This window comes from Myxocyprinus asiaticus, chromosome 26, assembly GCF_019703515.2.
Source record: "Myxocyprinus asiaticus isolate MX2 ecotype Aquarium Trade chromosome 26, UBuf_Myxa_2, whole genome shotgun sequence".
Lineage (NCBI taxonomy): Eukaryota > Metazoa > Chordata > Actinopteri > Cypriniformes > Catostomidae > Myxocyprinus > Myxocyprinus asiaticus.
Window position 1 is genome coordinate 23,943,794 of NC_059369.1, and position 20,606 is coordinate 23,964,399.

The following is a 20,606-nucleotide window of genomic DNA, read 5'->3' on the forward strand; positions in this document are numbered from 1 at the left end:
TTCACCCGGTCACCATCAGTTGTCTGATGAAGACCCTGGGGGTGGCTGAAATGTCATGTATTTTTAAACAAATAAATTTGTAGCTCTAATTTTGCTTAAAGAGTGAGTGTTGCACCTCCTTCTTTTGAAAATAACTGAAAGTGACAACAACACAACCAACAGCATAATTAAAAGTAGCAAACAGTAAACAAAAAGAAAAGACAGTAATACAGTAATGCAATTTACATAATTTATTCATGCGGAAGTGCATGTTGCATGTGCATACTAAACGTAAGCATGCTGTAGGTGGTTCTCGTGCCTTAATTTTTATTTTTTATTTTTTTTATCAACAATTTTTATTGATTCCATTAATAAGACAAACAAAAACAACATAATATACAGAATCAATTATATACATTAAACCCCCACCACCAGACACAAACACACACTACAGTGGTCACCAACAATTAGAACATAAAAATAAAAAAACATAAAATAAAGAATACTCTCAAAAAACAACAAGAATGCACATACACATCAAACTAGAAATCCCTCTCCACTGCCCCTCCCCGAGAACCCTCCAAAACAATCAAATATCCACCCCACTTCCTATCAAACAAATCCCATTTTCCCAGCCTTCTAAAAATAACCTCCTCGAATGCTGCCACCCCACCCATCTCCCCGTATACCACTCCTGAAACGAGGGCGCCCCAGCCGACTTCCACCCTCTGAGGATGGAACTTTTAAAATGACTATCCCCAATATATATATATATATATTGTTTTTTTTTTTCCTCCAATTTTTCTCCCCAATTTGGAATGCCCAATTCCCAATGCGCACTAAATCCTCGTGGTGGCATAGTGACTTGCCTCAATCCGGGTGGCAGAGGACGAATCTGTTGCCTCCGCGTCTGAGACCGTCAATCCACGCATTTTATCACGTGGCTTGTTGAGCACGTTATTGCGGAGACATAGCATGTGTGGAGGCTTCACGCTATTCTCCGTGGCATCCACACACAACTCACCACACATTATAGCGACCACGAGGAGGTTACCCCATGTGACTCTACCCTCCCTAGCAACCGGGCCAATTTGGTTGCTTAGGAGACCTGGCTGGAGTCACACAGCACGCCCTGGATTCGAACTCGTGACTCCAGGGCTGGTAGGCAGCTGTAAATACCTAAAGAACTGAGATCTGGGAATCCTAAAATGTTGAACCATCAAAGGATCTCAACACTTCACTCTCATATAGGTCACCAAGCGTATTAACCTCCCTCACCATCCACTCTGACCAGCAGAAAGGGGACTTATTAATACATAATTTGGGTTCATCCATATGCTCGAGGCAACATTTAAATAAATGTACGAGTTAAACACTCTGGACACTTCTGTCCATACCGCGTGCAAATGCAAGATAACAGAGTGTAACTTAACTTCTCCGATTAGTTTAATAGAAAGGCTCTGCAATGGTGAAATAGGGGCAAGGACTTCCTGTTCAATACAAAACCAGGGAAGGGCTCTCTCAGGTGGAAGCGACCAATGAGCCAAATGTCTGAGACCGAATGTATAATAACAAAACAAAATTTTGGGTAGGCCTAGCCCACCTTTGTCAATCGGCCTATGTAATTTATTTTAATGTAATCTGGGACGCTTACCATTCCAAATGAAGGACTTCACTATGCTATCAAATTGCTTGAAATAAGAGAGGGAGAAATCTATAGGGAGAGACTGTAGCAGGTAGTTGAATTTTGGAATACAATTCATTTTAATAACATTAACCTTCACAATCATAGATAAATGTAATGAAGCCCACCTGCCCACATCGCTCGAAAACAATTTTATTAAAGTGTCAAAATTAACTCTAACTAAATCATGCAAATTTACTGGTAATAAAATGCCCAAATACTTAATGCCCTGTTTGGGCCACTGGAAGGCGCCAGGCTGAAAAGCCATTACTGGGCAGTATGCTGTCAAAGCCAAAACTTCGGATTTAGACCAATTGACTCTGTATCCTGAGAACTTAGAAAAGAAATAAAAAAATTCTGTGGAGGCAAGGCATAGATCTAGAGGGATTGGAGACGAATAATAAAATATCATCTGCATAATGCAAAAGCTTATGCACCATACCTCCCGCCACCACCCTTGGAAAATCCTTTCTTATCGCAGCTGCTAATGGTTCCAGGGCAAGACAGAACAATAATGGGGAAAGAGGGCAACCCTGATGGGTGCCCTTATCCAGAGTAAAATAATCTGAAATTAATCCATTTGTTTGTATCGCCACTACTGTGTGTCTATAATGTAACTTAATCCATCCAATATTAGTATTCCCGAACCCATATATATCCAAAACCTTAAAAAGATAATCCCATTCTACCATATCAAATGCCTTTTCAGCGTCAAGTGAGATGGCAGCGACCGGAGTCTGATCATTCACCACTGACCACATAATATTGATGAAATGCCTAATGTTATCAGAAGAGCTGCGGCCCCGAATGAACCCCACCTGACCTATATGTATAAGAGATGTCATTACTTTACTTAATCGGTTAGCCAACATTTTTGACAATAATTTTACGTCTAGCTGGATTAGGGAAATTGGACGGTAACGTTTACACTCGCTTGAATCTTTGTGTTTTTTAAGAATCAGACTGATCCGTGCTTGTGTCATGGTTGGCGGAAGCTTTCCATTCTTTAATGATTCTGTATAAACCTCTAACAAAAGTGGAGCCAGTTCTGTAGCATAAGATCTAAAAAATTCAGCGGCAAAGCCATCTGGCCCCGGAGCCTTGCCTATAGGTAATGCCTTAATTACCTCGCCAAGCTTCTCCAAGGTTATCTCAGAATCAAGAGAATTTTTTTGCTCAGTCATCAGTTTAGGGAGTTCTAATGGTTCCCCAAAGTTTCTAATATCTTCATCAGTAGACGAAGATGTGGCACTATAGAGATCAAGATAGAATTCTTTAAAAGCATTATTAATATCAATGGCCGATGTAAAAATTTCACCACCTGCAGATTTCACTGAGGGAATGGTAGAAAAAGACTCTCTCTGCTTAATATATAGCCAAAAGCTTCCCTGCTTTGTCCCCTGGCTCAAAGTATGACTGTCTTGCCCTGAATAGACAAAACTCCACCTTCCGCAACAAAATAGTATTAGAACTGTATTTCAGTAGGCTCAAGGCCATCATACGACATTTGGCGCTTCAGCTCTGCCTCAGCACTTTTAATATTTCCTTCAAACTCCACGAGTAATGAGGCATACTGTATGATCCGACCCCTAAGAACCGCCTTAAGTGCCTCCCAAGCCACACCCACATAGGATACTGAGGACCAGGTGGTCTCCATATAAACATTGATTTCAGCCTTTAACTTTTGTTGGAATTCAGGATTTAGCAAAAGGGATACCTTAAAGTGCCAACTATATGATTGATTTTTCTCCATATGTGGCAACACCTATAAACTCTCCAGCGCGTGATCTGAGACTAAGATGTTTCCAATTGAGCAATCAATAACAGATGAAATGAGGGACTTAGATATATATATAAAAAATCTATTCTAGAATAAATCTTATGGACTGATGAAAAAAGGTATAGTCTCAAAAGTCTAGGGCTTCAAAAGTCTCCAAATATCTGTAAGACCAAGATATTTACACATCCTGTGAAGCGTCATTGTTGCTCTAGGGGGCTTACATACTTTTGCTTCACTATGATCAAGGACTGAGTCCATCAATAGATTAAAGTCTCCTCCCAATATTATATCATGAGGGGTGCCAGCGGCTTGCAACATCCCTTCAATATCTATAAAAAAGCCCTGATCATCAGAGTTAGGAGCTTAAAATTTAGCCAAAATCAAACTTTGCCCCTGAATTTATGCTAAAACAATAATGACTCTTCCTAATTTATCTTTAATCTGTTTGAGACATTTGAATTGTAGATGTTTACTTATCAGTGTAATGACTCCCCTGCTCTTACTTGAGCCAGCACTAAAGAAAACATGTTCACCCCATATCTTCCCAAATTTTTCAGCTTCCTGCGGGGAAAGATGCATTTCTTGAAGAAACACTACATCATATTTCTTACGTTTAAGAAGATAAATAACTTCCCTTCTTTTTATGTGGTGCCCCAACCCACTCACATTCCACATGGAGAGAGACAATCCACTCAAACTAACATTTGACATTGACATATTAGAAAAAATAGATTGTGTGTCAAAAATACAATTATAAAGACCACATTCCACATTAGTGCAACAATCAAATCCCAAACTTCCCCCCGAACCAAACAAACAGAAAAAAGAAAAACGTGCGCATTAACCCTGCGCATGACAGCACCAACCAGCTTCCATCCCTTTTAAACTCAAACAGTCCATGTACGCCAACGAGAGCCCCTGCGACAACTTTGCCGTCGGATTGCTCAAGTCTGGTGTTTCTATATAAATTGTAAAAACAGAATTACACAACAGAAGATAATGTATAAAACAAACTCCAGCCAATAGGTGGGATAAACACAAAGAACGTGTAGATTCATCCACATAACTGTCCCAAAGGTGTGTTCCTCCACAAAACAAACTTCAGCCTCGGGGGGGTCACATGACGCCATGCAAGGAGCAGACGTGTGAGCGACGAGCTCTGCGCACTTTGCTGAATTTTCGATTATTCTCATGTTATAATCTGGTAAAATTTGATACACCCAGTTGCACATTTGCCCTTTGTTGCAAAACATGGCAAAGAAGTCAAAATCCTCAGGCTCTGGAGACATTAAAAGACACTTACGTGTTCAGGATGAAAGCCCTGACAGGCCTACAGACTGGGGACTCGATTTGGATGGTGCGGCGGGAGAAGGAATCCAGCGTCAGTTGTCCAACATGTCGGTGATGTTGACGAAGATTCTTGCTGACTTGGAGGATCTCGCTGTAATGTGTCGATCGATTACGGCGATGGAAACAAAATTCTCTGAGTTAGCTACAAGAGTGACTGATGTTGAAAAACGAATCAATTTTCTGGAATCTTCGGAGAGGGAATTAACCGCTAATCCACCCACGACCAAAGTTGATTTGGAACATCTCCTTGAAAAGCTTGAAGATCTTGAGAATAGAAACCGCAGGAATAATGTTCGAATTGTTGGAATTCCTGAGCATGAGGAGGGCAGAGATATGGTGAAATTCCTAGATGAGTTTTTCCCGAGTCTGCTCGACATAACAGGCCACAAGCTGGAAATCGAGCGAGCTCACAGAGTGCAAGCTCACAGATCTGCTGAGGGAGAAAAGCCCCGATCGATTCTGGCCAGATTTCTGAGATCATCCGATAAAGATCTTGTGTTGCGCCAGGCGAGGAGCAAAGGGAAGCTTTCTTGGAAGAACCATAATATTTTCTTGTTCCCGGACTTTGCGAGTTCGACAAGAGAGAAACGCGATTGGTTCAAGGAATGTAAGAAACTCTTACATCAGAAAAAGATCTCGTTTGCTCTGATGTTTCCTGCCAAACTGAGAATAGAAACGAAGGTCGGTCGCAAAGTATTCACATGTCCAAATCAGGCAATATCTTTTATAGAATCAATGTCTGAGTAAACCATTGGATGTTTCTCATGTGAGTGGGCCTGACTCGCTGTACTAACTCTTGAGGAGGCTGGGCGACATTTTAGGTTTTTTGCATTGGCTCCGCTGTGCGGCTGGAGCTTGTTTTGTGAATAACACTTTCCTTAAAGAAACATTTGCATTTAAGTCCCCGGACAGATTGAGAGTGGACACTATGGATGACCGCAAAACATCTACATGCTCACACAAAGGATGTCTTTTATAAAGCTGACGGATTGTGTAAGTCATGGTATATACTTTTATGCAGCCTGTGAGTGAATTGACTCGATCATCCGGGGAACCGGGATGCCGGTTTTGTTTCTTCTTGCATTGGTTCCGCCTAGCTGCTGGAGCTTGTTCTATTGAATAACATTCCTTTGGAACAGCTGTTGATTCATCTGTTCATTCTTCGTGCTTAATCCTCCTGCTGGCTGTGGTTTGTTTTGTTGAGTTTTTTTTTTTTTATGAGACATTGGAATGATTACGTCATCCGTTGAACTCATAACAGCCGGCTCACTGAACATTCGTTTGTCTGTCCGAGGAATCTGAACGGCTTTATATCAGCTGGAATTTGTTTTGTGGAAGATCACACCTTTGAGACAGTTCTATGAATGAATATACACATTCTTTGTGTTCATTCTTCCTATTGACTGGGTTTATTTCACAAAGTATTTTCTATGTAATTTTGCCTCACAATTTGTGAGGCAAAATTGTGCAATCCGATGGCAAAGTTGTCGTGGGGGCTCGTGTGCGTTCAAGGACCTTTTGAGTTTAGAGGGATTGTCGCCAGTTGGCGCTGTCGTGCGCGGGGTTAATGCGCACGTTTTTATTTTTTCTGTTTGTTTTGTTCGGGGGGATGTTCGGGGTTTGATTGTTTCACTAATGGGGAATGTGGTCTTCATAATTTTGTTTTTGGCACACAATTAATTTTTTCTAATATATCAAAATGTCAGTTGTTAATATAAGTGTACTATCTCTCTTCACATGGAATGTAAATGGGTTGGGGCACCCCATAAAAAGAAGGAAGGTTATTACTTTTCTTAAACGTAAGAAATATGATATAGTGTTTCTTCAAGAAACACATCTCTCCCCGCAGGAAGCTGAAAAATTTGGGAAGATATGGGGTGGACATGTTTTCTTTAGTGCTGGCACAAGTAAGAGCAAGGGAGTCATTATATTGGTAAATAAACATCTACAATTCAAATGTCTCAAGCAGATTAAAGATAAATTAGGAAGAGTAATTATTGTTTTAGCTGAAATTCAAGGGCAAAGGTTGATTTTGGCTAATATTTACACACCTAACACTGATGATCAGGGCTTTTTTTATAGATCTTGAAGGGATGTTGCAAACCGCTGGCACCCCTCATGATATAATATTGGGAGGAGACTTTAATCTTTTGATGAACTCAATCCTTGATCATAGTGAAGCAAAAGTGTGTAAGCCCCCTAGAGCAACACTGACGCTTCACAGGATGTGTAAAAATCTTGGTCTTTCGGATATTTGGAGACTTTTGAACCCGTCCGGTAGGGACTATAAATTGTTTTCATCAGTCCATAAGATTTATTCTAGAATAGATTTTTTTTTATATCCAAATCCATCATTTCATCTGTTGTTGATTGCTCAATTGGATACATTTTAATCTCAGATCACGCCCTGGTGAGTATAGAGGTGATGCCACATATAGAGAAAAAGAAATCATATAGTTGGCGCCTTAATGTATCTCTTCTGCAAAATCCTGATTTCCAACAAATGTTAAAGACTGAAATCAATGTTTATATGGAGACCAACTGGTCCTCAGTATCCTCTGTGGGCGTGGTTTAGGAGGCACTTAAAGCGGTTCTTAGGGGCCGGATCATACAGTATGCCTCATTCATCAAAAAATCCAAAGCACGAGAACTTGTGGAGTTGGAAGGAAATATTAAAAGTGCAGAGGCAGAGCTGAAGCGCCGTATGTCAGCTGATGGCCTCAGAGAATTGACCCGATTGAAATATAGATATAATACTATTTTGTCCCGGAAAGTGGAGTTTTGGTTATTCAGGGCAAGACAGTCATATACTTTGAGTCAGGTGACAAAGCAGGGAAGCTTTTGGCTAGATATATAAAGCAGAGAGAGTCTTTTTCTACCATTCCCTCAGTGAAATCTGCTGGTGGTGAAATATTTACCTTAGCCATTGATATTAATAATGTCTTTAAAGAGTTCTATATTGATCTTTATAGTTCCACGTCTTCGTCTACTGATGAAGATATTAGAAACTTTGTGGAACCATTAGATCTTCCTAAACTGACGATTGAGTAAAAAAACTCTCTTGATTCTGAGATAAACTTGGAGGAGCTTGACGAGGTAATTAAGTCCCTACCTACTAGCAAGGCTCCGGGGCCAGATGGTTTTGCCACAGAATTTTTTAGATCCTATGCCACAGAACTGGCTCCACTTTTGTTAGAAGTTTATACTGAATCAGTAAAGAACGGAAAACTTCCATAACACAAGCCCGGATCAGTCTGATTCTTAAAAAGGACAAAGATCCAAACGAGTGTAAAAGTTACCGTCCAATTTCCCTGATCAAACTAGATGTAAAAATATTGTCAAAAATTTTGGCTAATCGATTAAGTAAAGTTATGACATCTCTTATACATATAGATCAGGTGGGGTTTATTTGGGGTCGCAGCTCTTCTGATAACATCAGGCGTCTCATCAATATCATGTGGTCAGTAGCGAATGATCAATCTCCAATCGCTGCCATCTCACTTGATGCCGAAAAGGCGTTTGATATGGTAGAATGGGATTATCTTTTTAAGATTTTGGAAATGTATGGGTTCGGGAGTACATTTATTGGTTGGATTAAGTTACTTTATAGACACCCTGTAGCAGCGGTACAAACAAAGGGATTAATCTCAGATTATTTTACTTTGAATAGGGGCACTCGGCAGGGTTGCCTCTTTCCCCATTAATGTTCTGTCTTGCCCTGGAACCATTAGCAGCTGTGATAAGAAAGGAGGATGATTTTCCAGGGGTGGTGGCGGGAGGTGTGCCGCATAAGCTTCTGCTTTACGCAGATGATATTTTATTATTTGTCTCTGAACCTACTAGATCTTTGCCTTGCCTCCACAGAATTATTAATTCTTTTTCCAAGTTCTCAGGATACAAAGTCAATTGGGCTAAATCCGAAGCTTTGGCTCTGACAGCGTACTGTCCAGTAACGGCTTTCCAGCCGGGTGCCTTCCAGTGGCCCAAACAGGGCATTAAGTATTTGGGGATTTTATTCCCAGCAAATTTGTCTGATTTAGTTAGTGTTAATTTTGACCCTTTAATAAAAAGATTTTCGAGCGATGTCAGCAGGTGGGCTTCATTACATTTATCAATGATTGGGAAGGTTAATGTTATTAAAATTAATTGTATTCCAAAATTTAACTACCTGCAACAATCTCTCCCTGTAGATGTCCCCCTCTCTTATTTCAAGGAATTTGATAGCATAGCGAAGTCCTTCATTTGGAATGGTAAACGTCCCATATTGCATTTTAATAAGTTACATAGGCCGATAGACAAAGGAGGGCTAGGCCTTCCCAAGATTTTGTTTTATTACTATGCGTTCAGTCTCAGACATTTGGCTCATTGGTCACTTCCACCTGAGAGAGCCCCTCCCTGGTTTGTTATTGAACAGGCAGTTCTTGCCCCTATTTCGCCATTACAAAGTATCTCTATCAAACTAATCGGAAAAGTTAAGTTACACCCCGTTATTTCGCATTTACACTCGTATGGACTAAAATGTCTAGATTGTTTAAATTGGACACTTATTTAAATGCTGCCTCGAGCATATGGCAGAACCCAAGACTGTGTATTGGCAAGTCTCCTTTCTGTTGGCCAGAATGGAGTGTGAGGGAGGTTGCTACACTCGATGACCTATATGAAAGTGGTGTGTTGAGATTATCTGAAAACTTGGTCCAACATTTTGGGATCCCCAGACCTCAGTTTTATAGGTATTTACAACTGCGCCACCTGCTTTGCACTATTTTTGGGAGTAGCACACATCCCCCTAAGGAGGCAGATGCTTTGGGAGAGGTGATTGCGGCTTTTGGAAAAGGTCATGAGGCATCAGTGTACTACTCCCTGTTAATTCAGAGTATGGGGGACGGAACTTCAACTTCTCTGAAGAGATTATGGGAGAAAGATCTAAACTCAGTATTGGAGGAGGGAGTGTGGGCCAGGATTCTAAATAACATCAACTCTGCATCTAGAGATGCAAGGGTTTGCCTTATGCAATTCAAGATTTTACATAGTCTATTGGACCCCCTCTATATTCTATAGGCTTAGTCTTAAAAGACACACCCACCTGCTGGTGATGCCAATCAGAAGACGGAGACATAACCCATGTCTTTTGGGTATGTGTTAAGATCCAAGAATTTTGGTTGAAGATTCAGAGTTTTATGTGTGAGGTATTGGGCTCTCAAATTTTATTTTGCCCCAGACTCTGTATTTTAGGTGATGGGGCGGTCATTAATATGGAGAATAAGCACATAAAAAACTGGGTCATAACTAGCATTATGATTGCCAAACAGATAATTTTAAGGGGTTGGAAGTCGGCTAGAGTGCCCCCATTTCAGGAGTGGTGTTCGGAGATGGGCAGGGTGGCAGCTTTTGAATAGGGGGCATCCAGAAGACTGGGGAATTTAGACTTGTTTGTGGATAAATGGGGCAAATATCTGACTTTGTCGGAGGGCTTTTGGGGAGGGACAGTGGAAAGAGAGGTGAAGTGGATGTGTGTGATTATATATATATTTTTTTGTTTGTTTGTGTATTTATAATTATGTGACCACTGGGGTGTTGTTGGGTTAATTGGTGCAATTGTGAGGGTTAAATAATTATTCTGTTTGTATATGTTTTGCTTTTCATTGTTTAATAGATTAATCAATAAAAAGTGTTAATAAAAAAAATAAAAAATAAAAAATATAAAAAACTTGCATGTAACTGTGCGATTTTGTATACTACTATTCACTGTGCCACGGGCAGGGCTGGCTTGATCCATGTGCCAGCCTCATGTAGCCTGGCAAGCCCAGAGAAACTCTAGACCATCATCCAGGTTCTTTTATGCCAGCTGAACACCCCTGCATACACAACATCAGGCTATGTGGGAAGCACACAGGTAGAAAACACTGAAGAAAACTTCTTTCACAAAACATAATCCTGCGATGATAATGAAAATACAATAAGTGACACTGGACACAGGCCTTCAGACTCATTCATTTTTTTTAATTCAAAATTTAAGAAAAAAGAAAATACATGAAAATTCTTCAGATATACATTAAGCCAATGGCATGTAAAAAGTCTACCATCTCAACTGGAGGTGAGGAGAAAACTGAAATAAAAACATTAGGCCTTAGATACATAACTTACAAGAAGACGAGAGTACCAGCCAAGCCGTTTCACCATCAGTTTCAACCAATCAATGCAATGACACAGAGAATCTGATTATTTTTTCCTCTTTTTTTCTTTTATTTTGTGAAAGGAAAATTAAAAGAGTTATTAAACTCTTTTCAGTACAGTAGATCAAGGCCCCTTTTGAAATTTGTCGGAATGCCAAGCAAAAACAAGTGCCTGGGAAATTATGTGAAACCTCAAGCTTGTTATTGCAATTAGAATGCACCCATGCGTTTTTTATAAACCTGAGGTTTTGCATTATGAAGAAATACAAAATAATAATAGTTCTTACTGATAGTGATAGTTGAGGAAAAACTCTTTGTCAATTTACCTTCAGGTTTGCAGAGAACTTGCAATGCAATTATCTATTTCTACTATAAACTTGACTTTAAAAAAAATTCTAGTCATGTTCTCTCTCTGTGTCATGACTACCCGTAATCTACTGGACATTACTGTCCTGTTTGTGTCTGTATATAAGTGTGTTTCTGTTGCAGATTTGTAACCTACTGGTAACTAAGGACCCTTGGCAGCATTCAATGAAAACTGACATTCACTTTGCAACAGGCCAATGCTTTTGTCCATATTCATTACAGAAAGAAAACAAGAAATTGAAATAAATAGTGATATCTATTATTTTCCCATTATAAACACATCAAAACCTTAATCACTACATCTACATGTCATACACTCCCACCCATATACATACGCAACAATACAAGCACAAGGGCTTTTATAGAATGGTTCTTTAGATCCTCTTGTACCACACAGAATAATATTCTTTTCTAGCAATGTGCCTCTCAGCGTCCCAACCAGGTCTTCCAATAAGTGCCCTCATGTTCAACCCTTGGAGTTCCTCTAATAAAAGATACAAAATTCAAAGAATATTTTAAGCGCCATAAAACAGAACAGCCAAGGGTTGTAAGATTGTAGGCCTCAAATTTGCTTTACCATATGATTTGCTCTGAATTGTTATCAGAGAAAGCATTTCACTGCCCAATGCTATTGACAAAACTATGCGTAGTCTTTAAAGCAGCATGTTGTCAGCAGCAAAAGAAAAGAGAGGCAAAACCACAGCCCTTTCTCTCTCTAGAGAATGATTTCAATGAATATGGTGACAACATTTGGCCCTTTATATATGGTACTTGTTAGAAACATGGAGTGGACCTAACCTAACAGATCAGTTGGAATGTTTTTCCAGTTACATTTATGAGAAGGGAAAAAATCCACTGGTTTGTTATGAGAAAGTTTTACAAAATCCACACAATGCATTAGATTCTTAGATGCTTTGGCCAGACATACTGTTAGATATTAGAGCAGAATGCAGGAAAAGGAAAGAATGATTAGATTATAATAGACGTGGCCATACAGTGGTACTTACACACCAGCTGTAGTTAAGGGGGAAGTCATTAAAGTCATCCTCAATTATGGGCCAAAGCCTTTACTTGACATCTTAGATATTGGAGAGCCACATTGTTGTGCAGAAAATGTTGGGAAACAGGAGGTACAGTGCCTGATCTCTGTTGATGCTGCATATCAGTTTTTGATTCTGGATTCTGGAAGCTTAAATAAATGGGAACTTTAATATCAATGGCATAAGATCATCGTATCTGGATTGCACAACAATTACTTGCAAGTAAAACAAAAACAAATAAAACAATAACATTTGTAATCAGTTTAACTACAGCAAGAATTAGGGATCCATTTAAAAAATATATTGTTTGTTGAGACCATGACCCTGTGGATCATGAAAATAGGAGCAATGCAAAGAGGTGGCTGTAATCAAATATTTTTTTTTTTTTTTTTTGCAAATGCTTTACACAAGTTACTGTATGATCTTTGAAACCTTTAAATGGCGAATAAGGGATGATCAGAGAAGAATAAATTAAATGCAAGAAAAAAAACAATAGATTTTGTTTTTATTTTTATGTTTTTGTATCTCTTAAGGTCCATCACAGATACCATCCGGTGAGTTAGCCATTTTACATCATAAAGTATTGCAGCGTAATTGAGAGCAGTGGGATTTTTTATATTACTGGGCATAAATGATGCTATAGACATGCCATTTAGAATTCTATTGCGGTGTTTGACCACACCATGACTTCCTCTCTCTCGATTCTTGGAAGCATGTGCTCTGTGGTGCATAAAACGTTTCTAAATCAGAGATATGACAGAGGATGATGAGGTCCTCTATAGACTTGTGAGAAAAAGTGAGATGTATTTTATCATTTTATATACTTATATACATAAAAGAAAATGAGGTAGATAGATGTTGAAGGAAATGAAAAAAGTCCCCCAGTCATGACATCATGAAAAATGCATCTAGAATTCAGAATTTATACTAAATCATAATGGCATTTGTACAGTGATTTCAACTGGTATTAGAAAAATAGGAAATGAAATAAATACCCCATCAGAGGGGGGAAATAACCTTCTAAGACAAGAAAAATAAGTCCTGGGTAACATTCCCAAATGCACATGGAGAAATCCTTCAAAATAAAACATATTTAAAGCCAACTAGCAAGGGACACCTACCTTTATATGTAGCACTTTGAAATGATCAAACCAGATCAATTTTCTGAACTTTAACCGACCCTTATTTGGTTGCAGATGGCATACAGTATTTCATTAGGAAGGTTAGTGCTCATTGCATCGTGTTTATAAGATTGAGGTGGGTTGCGCAAAGCAATCTTGAGCAGAGATTAACAATGCATCTCGTTTTGGAGGTGTTACAGGCGAGTTGGGGTATGACAAATTAAGACAACCTAATTAGCCCTGTTTGTTGCTTTTCAGTTACATGGATGGGTTACAAAAATAGTTTTGAGGGTAAAGTAAACAAAACCTCTGAAAAAGCCGGACGTAAGGAGGTGGCATGGGGTGGACACAGATATACTGTATGGTTTAGTAAGGGTGAATTTAAAGGGAGGGCAGCAACTTAAATAGGTGGAGTGGAACAAGCTCTGATGAAAATGTTTGCAGAACAAAACTTTAACAATAACCTGAGATTGAGTTGCACCTCATGGGCAGGGTGCAATGGTAAACAACTATTTCAAGGGAGCCTAAAGTTCACATGCAGAGCTAAAGAGTCTGTCATTAATAATAATAATAGTAATAATAGTAATAATAATAATAGATATATGTAAAAAAAAAAAAAAGAAAAAAGAAAACACAAGGCAATGGACAACATGTGGCAATGCAGACAACCTCTTAAGGAGAAAGCAAAAATAAAATACATTTTGAAAGGCTATTTTTTTTTTTTTTTTTTTTTTTTTTTTTTTTTTTTTGCAAGAGTACAAAGCATAAGAAAATGGACTGTAGTGGAGATATCATAAAATATTAAACCTGAAGGATTTCTTATATATACTTTATATACAGTATATATATATCTATATATATATATACACACTGTATATGTGTGTGTGTGTGTATGTGTGTATATATATATATATATATATATATATATATATATATATATATATACGTACTGTATGTATATATATTTATATATATTTATATATTTAACACCCACAAAAGAAAAAAATAGCAGCTTCTTTCTGTACAGACAAAGAGGTGAACATCAGAACTGTAAAAAAGTTGTCAAAAGTGACTCAAACCAATAATTTGTGTGTAAATGATCTTGTTGTCTAACATACAACTGTAAGACCATTCTTAGAATCATGTGAAGTGTATAGAGAGACTAATGACTAGTCTAAAAAATACCTGCTTCGTACAATGCCTCACTCATCTCGACAAACAGACTTCAAAACAGATGAAGCCCCAGTATTCTGTTTGCTTCATGACTGAGCCGATCCCTTATTATTCATATCTGCCTCTCTGAAGTGTGTAGATCTTTTCACCTTCAATATTTGCACCATGCTCTTTACTTTACACTCTAGACATCGCTCTATTGAAGGCTCAGCTCACAGATGGGGTGTGCAGCAGGAACTGCCATGCAATAGTTGGAGATCAGAGCCATATAAAAAGGGGAAAGGGGAAGGATTTACAAACTCAAGCTGATTGTAAAAGATGAGGTTCAGAAATTCCCCATTAAAGACAGTATGAGAGTTTACTCACTTGATTACGCTACTTCAAAGTGCAACCTAGAAAATCGGATGTGGATGGGGGGGATCGGATTATGTAATGATAAATACCTTCTTAGAAAAAAGGAAATTTGATTTGGCAAAAAAGTTGGCAGTTTAAAAAAAAGCCCACCTCACTCTCTAACAAACACCTTTGAAATGGATTAACTAGGAGGCTGGAGCAACCAGTAATTTGACCAGTAAGATGACAGTACTCACCCACTGATAGAGAACAAGCTCTCTCAGCTGAGAAAGTCTCTGCTCCATCTTGATTTAGAAATGTGATGACAAAGACACAAGTTTTAGATATGTGCTGCGCTGAGGAGGGGAATGTGTATTTCTGTATAAAAACACACTTGCATTTTTACACATTTATGCACATACACACGCATCCTAAAAGTGTTCATGGGTTGGGCTTGCTGGCTTATATGCTTGTCTCTCGTTTCACAATTAACTGGCAGGTTTTCTTCCTTTGGAAAGCATTAAAACAGGTTATTTTCACACAAGTGAAAGCCAGGGCTCTCCAGTGTGGTGGTTTGTTCTGTAATCTTAAATATTGCAAGAGTATTTGTAGGCGTTTTGTGTCACCAATCACCCGAAACATCCTCCATCATTTGAAATCATTAAAAAAATGATCCAATGACTTCCATGTAGGATACTTGTCTATCTGGTTACCGACTGCATGGTTAGCCCTAGGTTTTGACTCCTTGAAAACATAAGGAAATGCATATGACAATGTAGACAAAGGGGCGAGGGAAATGTGGGTACCCTGTGTGAGGAGTAGAGGGAGATGGAGGGCGGGAGAAAGTCTTGATCAGCAGGCTGACGACTGAGGCAGTGGCAGCACTCGCTCATTCTTCCTCCCACCGTTCATGTGTGCGTAGGGCTGCGTCTCATCAAATGACGGCCCTAGCAGCACCACTGGCCCGTTTGCTGCTACCTGTCCTGAGTGCTTGTCTAAGGCCAGGCCTGGAGAAGCTGAGGAGGAGGGAGGGGAGATGGAGGGGTTTGGGGCAGACCCCATCAGTGTCCCTGGCCCCTGAGCTGAGGAAAGCGCTTGTGGACTCTGGGTCTGAGCCCCTGTGCACCCCTGAGAAGAGGGGGCAAGCGTAGAAGCAGGATCCAGTGGAACATTCTCCATGTTCTCCACCTCCATGTCCAGTTCCTCAGTGTCGGGTGGCTTGTTCTCCTCGCTGTAGAAGAAGCTCACCTCCCGGAAGGGTGACTCTAGTTCTTCTTTGATGCTGTTGATGATCTCCAGAAAAGATGGACGCATCTTAGGGTTGTACTGCCAACACATCCGCATCAATTCAAACCTGTGGACCAAATGCGCAGACACAAAAAGCATTACAGTATGAATTTGAACATACTGGTGGCAGAATAAGCACCATTTACTTAAAAAAATATATACAACTAAAGGAAAATGGTGCCTAACGTTCTGCCTAAAATCTCATTTTGTGTTCCATAGAAGAAAGTTAGACATGTGGGTTTGAATCAATATGAGGGTGAATTATCACTTTAAGTCTTATGTACAGTAATAATAAGTGGTGCTTGCTAATGCAAGAATCAATGTTAATATTGCTCAGACTTAGGGGTTTGAACAAACCCCATCCATACATCACTGAACATCGTAGCAACCACCAACTGTAGAAACAAGCTGAAAAGGTCACCTTGGCAACTGCATAACAATGCCCTGGCAACCACCTTGAACACCCTAGCATTCACCACCCACATTTTCATCAGAAAACTAAAAAATCTGGTTACACAAATACAAACAAGCAGCATGTAATGTCGCTATAATCCAATACGACCAGGTGTTTTGAAGCACTACAAAAAGTCTCCACCCATCAACAGGGGGCAGTATTCACCAGAGTTAAAGTGCACATAAGACTGTCATGGTGGAGCAGACAACTACCAGAACATTCTGTAGTCGTGCACACCAAGAAGCGTAAGTGTGCTGCACCAGCATTACTATCCTGAACACTTCACAAATCGCTATTATGTGGAACAGCTGAGTTCATATTTGAAGCAAAATAAGCTTCATAAAACCCATGAGCATAACAGTCTAGTAGGTACTGTTACCACATCTTGGTAAAATACCCAAACAAGGTAAGAATACCCTTTGCGCTCACTGTGCCACTGATATAAATGCTCATATGTTTGAAGTGACCTCCAACCACCGGTTCAGACAACGCAGCTGGGCGCCTTAGCCACACAACACAGACCTTCTCACAAGGACATTCCAGAGTATACGCCTCAGGTCAAATACTACACTGGAAGAGGGGAGGGCAGAACCTGTTTTTCTGTTGGGCATTAGGAACCAATGAAAGCCACTTTTCTGTGGTTTAAACTTCTGAGACCTTCCTTTAAATCATCTGCATGTTTTGGACACAGGCCTGTGTTCTTAAGTAACCTGCCTGTTTGCCGTTTGTTTGACAAATTTATAACAGAGGCTATCTGTTGTTACTCAGATAAAAAAATATGATTAAAGACCTGCCCAATGTCAGAACTCCCAAAAAGTATATGTTCATAGTTCTTTAAAAGAGCAAGATAAACAAATGCATCTATGACATAACTACTGATATGCAACTGTTGCTCCCAACAGGAGCAAAATGGAGAAGTATGGTTGGGAATTGACTGCTTAGTCATTTTGAATATTGCCAGATGAGTCCCAGATGATTGGTCTTAAATGACTCATACACTGATTCAGTCTGAGCAATTACTGAATTAACATGATCTGACTCACTCACTGAACTGCAAGTCATTACTTTCGGTCATTTATGATTTGAAATAAACCAAGAATTGGAACTGTTTTGTTGTACTTAAAGGAATAGTTCACCCAAAAATTAAAATTCTCTAATCATTTACTCACCCTCATGCCTTCACAGACTTTCTGTCTTCTGCAGAACACATATATAAACATTTTTAGAAGAATATCTCAGCTCTGTAGGTCCATATTATGCAAGTGAATGGTGACCAAAACTTTGAAGCTCCAAAAATGACAAAGGCATGATAAAAGTAATCCATTTGACTCCAGTGGTTAAATCAATGTCCAATCAGGTTTGGGTTAGAACAGACAAAAATATAACTCCTTTTTTAATATCCACAGTTTTCCTGAGCAACCACTGGGCAGCATCATGATGATTCTAATTGCCTGTTTTTGTTTCTGGTCTTGAGACACAATGTACAATCTACCGAAACAAGCAATTCAGACATAGAACAACAACTGTTATTTGGAGTAAAAATTAATTTCAGGCTCAATTTGTGCAGTTGTTGGCTGTCATAACAACTCAAAGTAGTTCATGATATCAACATAACTAACCTTGGACCAGCGCTTCATGACATCGACATACTCAGGTGAGGCACTGTCATCTCGACTCTTAAGTATCACACTTTAAAGCCACATGTTTTTGAAAATGTTTACAAATGTAATACTTTAAATATTACGATGCGAGCGAAAACACTGGAGACTGGAAATTAACAACAGGTGAATCACGGAACACTTCCGCATTCAGGAAAAAGGTGGATAAATCTTGACATCAGCAGTCTCCTTGGCGATCTTGAAAAAGTGCATAAAGGCAGCATAAATGTAATCCAGTGGTTTAATCCATGTACTGTAACACACCAAAATATAACTCCTTTTTCACTGTTCATCTTGCCATTGCAGTCTTTTGGCACGATCATGATTTCAAGCTCAATTACACCTCCTAACACCATCTAGTGCTCTGCACATCCGTGAAGAACTAGGAAGTGTAATTGAGCTTGAAATCATGATCTTGCCAAAAGACTGCAATGGTAAGATGAACAGTGAAAAAGGAGTTATATTTTGGTGTGTTACAGTACATGGATTATTTTTATTCTGCCTTTATGTGATTTTTGAAGATTCAAGATTCACTTGCATTGAATGGAGCTACAGAGCTGAAATATTCTTCTAAAAATCTTTGTTTGTGTTCTGCAGAAGAAAGTCATATACATCTGGGATGGCATGAGGGTGAGTAAATATGGGAAAATTTTCATGTTTGGGTGAACTATCCCTTTAAGGTTCAGTAGACTGAAAATTGGTGTAATTATTGACTGGATGTTTTGATATTTCAACGTGTAGTTAAAGATACACTGTTTTATTTGGAATTGAATCATTAAGTGAGAAGCAAGTAGAAAAGTTATTGATTAGTTCCAGGATATAAACTCCTAGTAGTGAATTCAACATGACGCAGAATGAAACCTCCCTTTGTTTAAGACCTTACAAGACCATTTGATGGATCTAACACACTATTTCTGGATCCTTGCCCTTGTTTTTCAACCAAGTATTACTTAAATTCTCATGATATCATACACATGTGACAGACTCCCTGACTTCATGATGTTTAGATTAATGTAATAATGAGATACAGATGACAAAGTTTGAAAGCCTTTATCTTTATGGAGCTGCTTATGTAGTGTAGTGAAGCATATGTTCAATCCTCCTCCCTTTGTAACTCTTCGCTCTCATACAATCAGGACACCCTATTGTAGCTGCCATGGAAATGGGGGGTTTGTATTTCCATAACAGTTGCGACGAGAAAGAGAGAGAGAAAGGGGTCAATGGAAATGGAGGGATAGACCTCATCCTTCGTACAGTAACTGACATCAGCCCAGAAAAGGAGAACGGCATGGAACAGCAGATCGGTGACGCACTCGGATGAAGATGTGAAGATATTCTTTAGGACAGACTGGTTAGAAGCTCTTAATAAAAAGTAGAGCAGCGTGGGTCACACAGTTAATCGCCCCTGGGAACTGCATGGAGCTCCCTGACAACATGATGTCACTAGTCTCCTTTTAACCCGTGACGTTAGTGTCACCAGTCAGGCTTATGCTTGACCTGACGTTAGCAGAAGCATCTGGTGACATACTATTGACATTTTAGTGTGATATTGCAACCCTAAATAGAAAAGAGCCAGTTAGAGGACAAAGGGTTAACATTGTAAAGGAGAGTGCCAAATGTCTGGCTTTGCGTCATCACAAACTTGCACGTGATGGAAAACACAACGTGGGTCGCTATATTTGTGTGGTTTTTTTAATTAATTTCACACACACCAGAGTGAACGACATTTGCGCCTCTGTGCATCGCATGCCATAATTCAGCAGATATGCATGTCCAAGAGAAGGCGACTACATCTGATGCTCGCAAACTCTCTTTTTTGAGGTGGCAGCTGGTTGCAAGCAATGTATTTGCAGCACTGCTTATGTTCCTCTGCCACTCATGGTGCACATGTGCGTGTGTTTCTGTGCAACTGATTATGTCGTCATGCTTTAAAAAAACGCATGCACAAGTCATTTTACTACATGAAAAAGTGCGTACTTGAGTACAGGTTGCTTTCTCACTTATGCGAACTGCGCCACAGTTCCACTGCAACCAAACATAGATTACCTCCTACAGCTAGTCTTGGGTTTGGTAACGCGGTCCGCTCCATGGTCCGCAAAACAGCTTTCACATTACCTACCTTTTATGCAAACCATGCTCTGTTTCGGACTAAACTGCCAGTGTGAAAGCCAAGATGCAGTGTCATGTTAAAAGAACTTCAACTTCATC

At 39.4% G+C, this 20,606-nt stretch overlaps 1 protein-coding gene across 2 annotated transcripts in view; it reads right to left on the minus strand.

Moving 5' to 3' along the window:
- Positions 1 to 13,277: 13,277 nt before the first annotated feature.
- Positions 13,278 to 20,606, minus strand: part of igf1ra (insulin-like growth factor 1a receptor) — a 154,317-nt gene continuing 146,988 nt past the window's right edge. For both annotated transcript variants that reach the window (XM_051656476.1, XM_051656475.1), the window contains exon 21: positions 13,278 to 16,353. In XM_051656476.1, the coding sequence (XP_051512436.1) occupies positions 15,852 to 16,353 (502 nt within the window). In that variant the 3' untranslated portion in view covers positions 13,278 to 15,851. The remainder of the gene's footprint in view (positions 16,354 to 20,606) is intronic.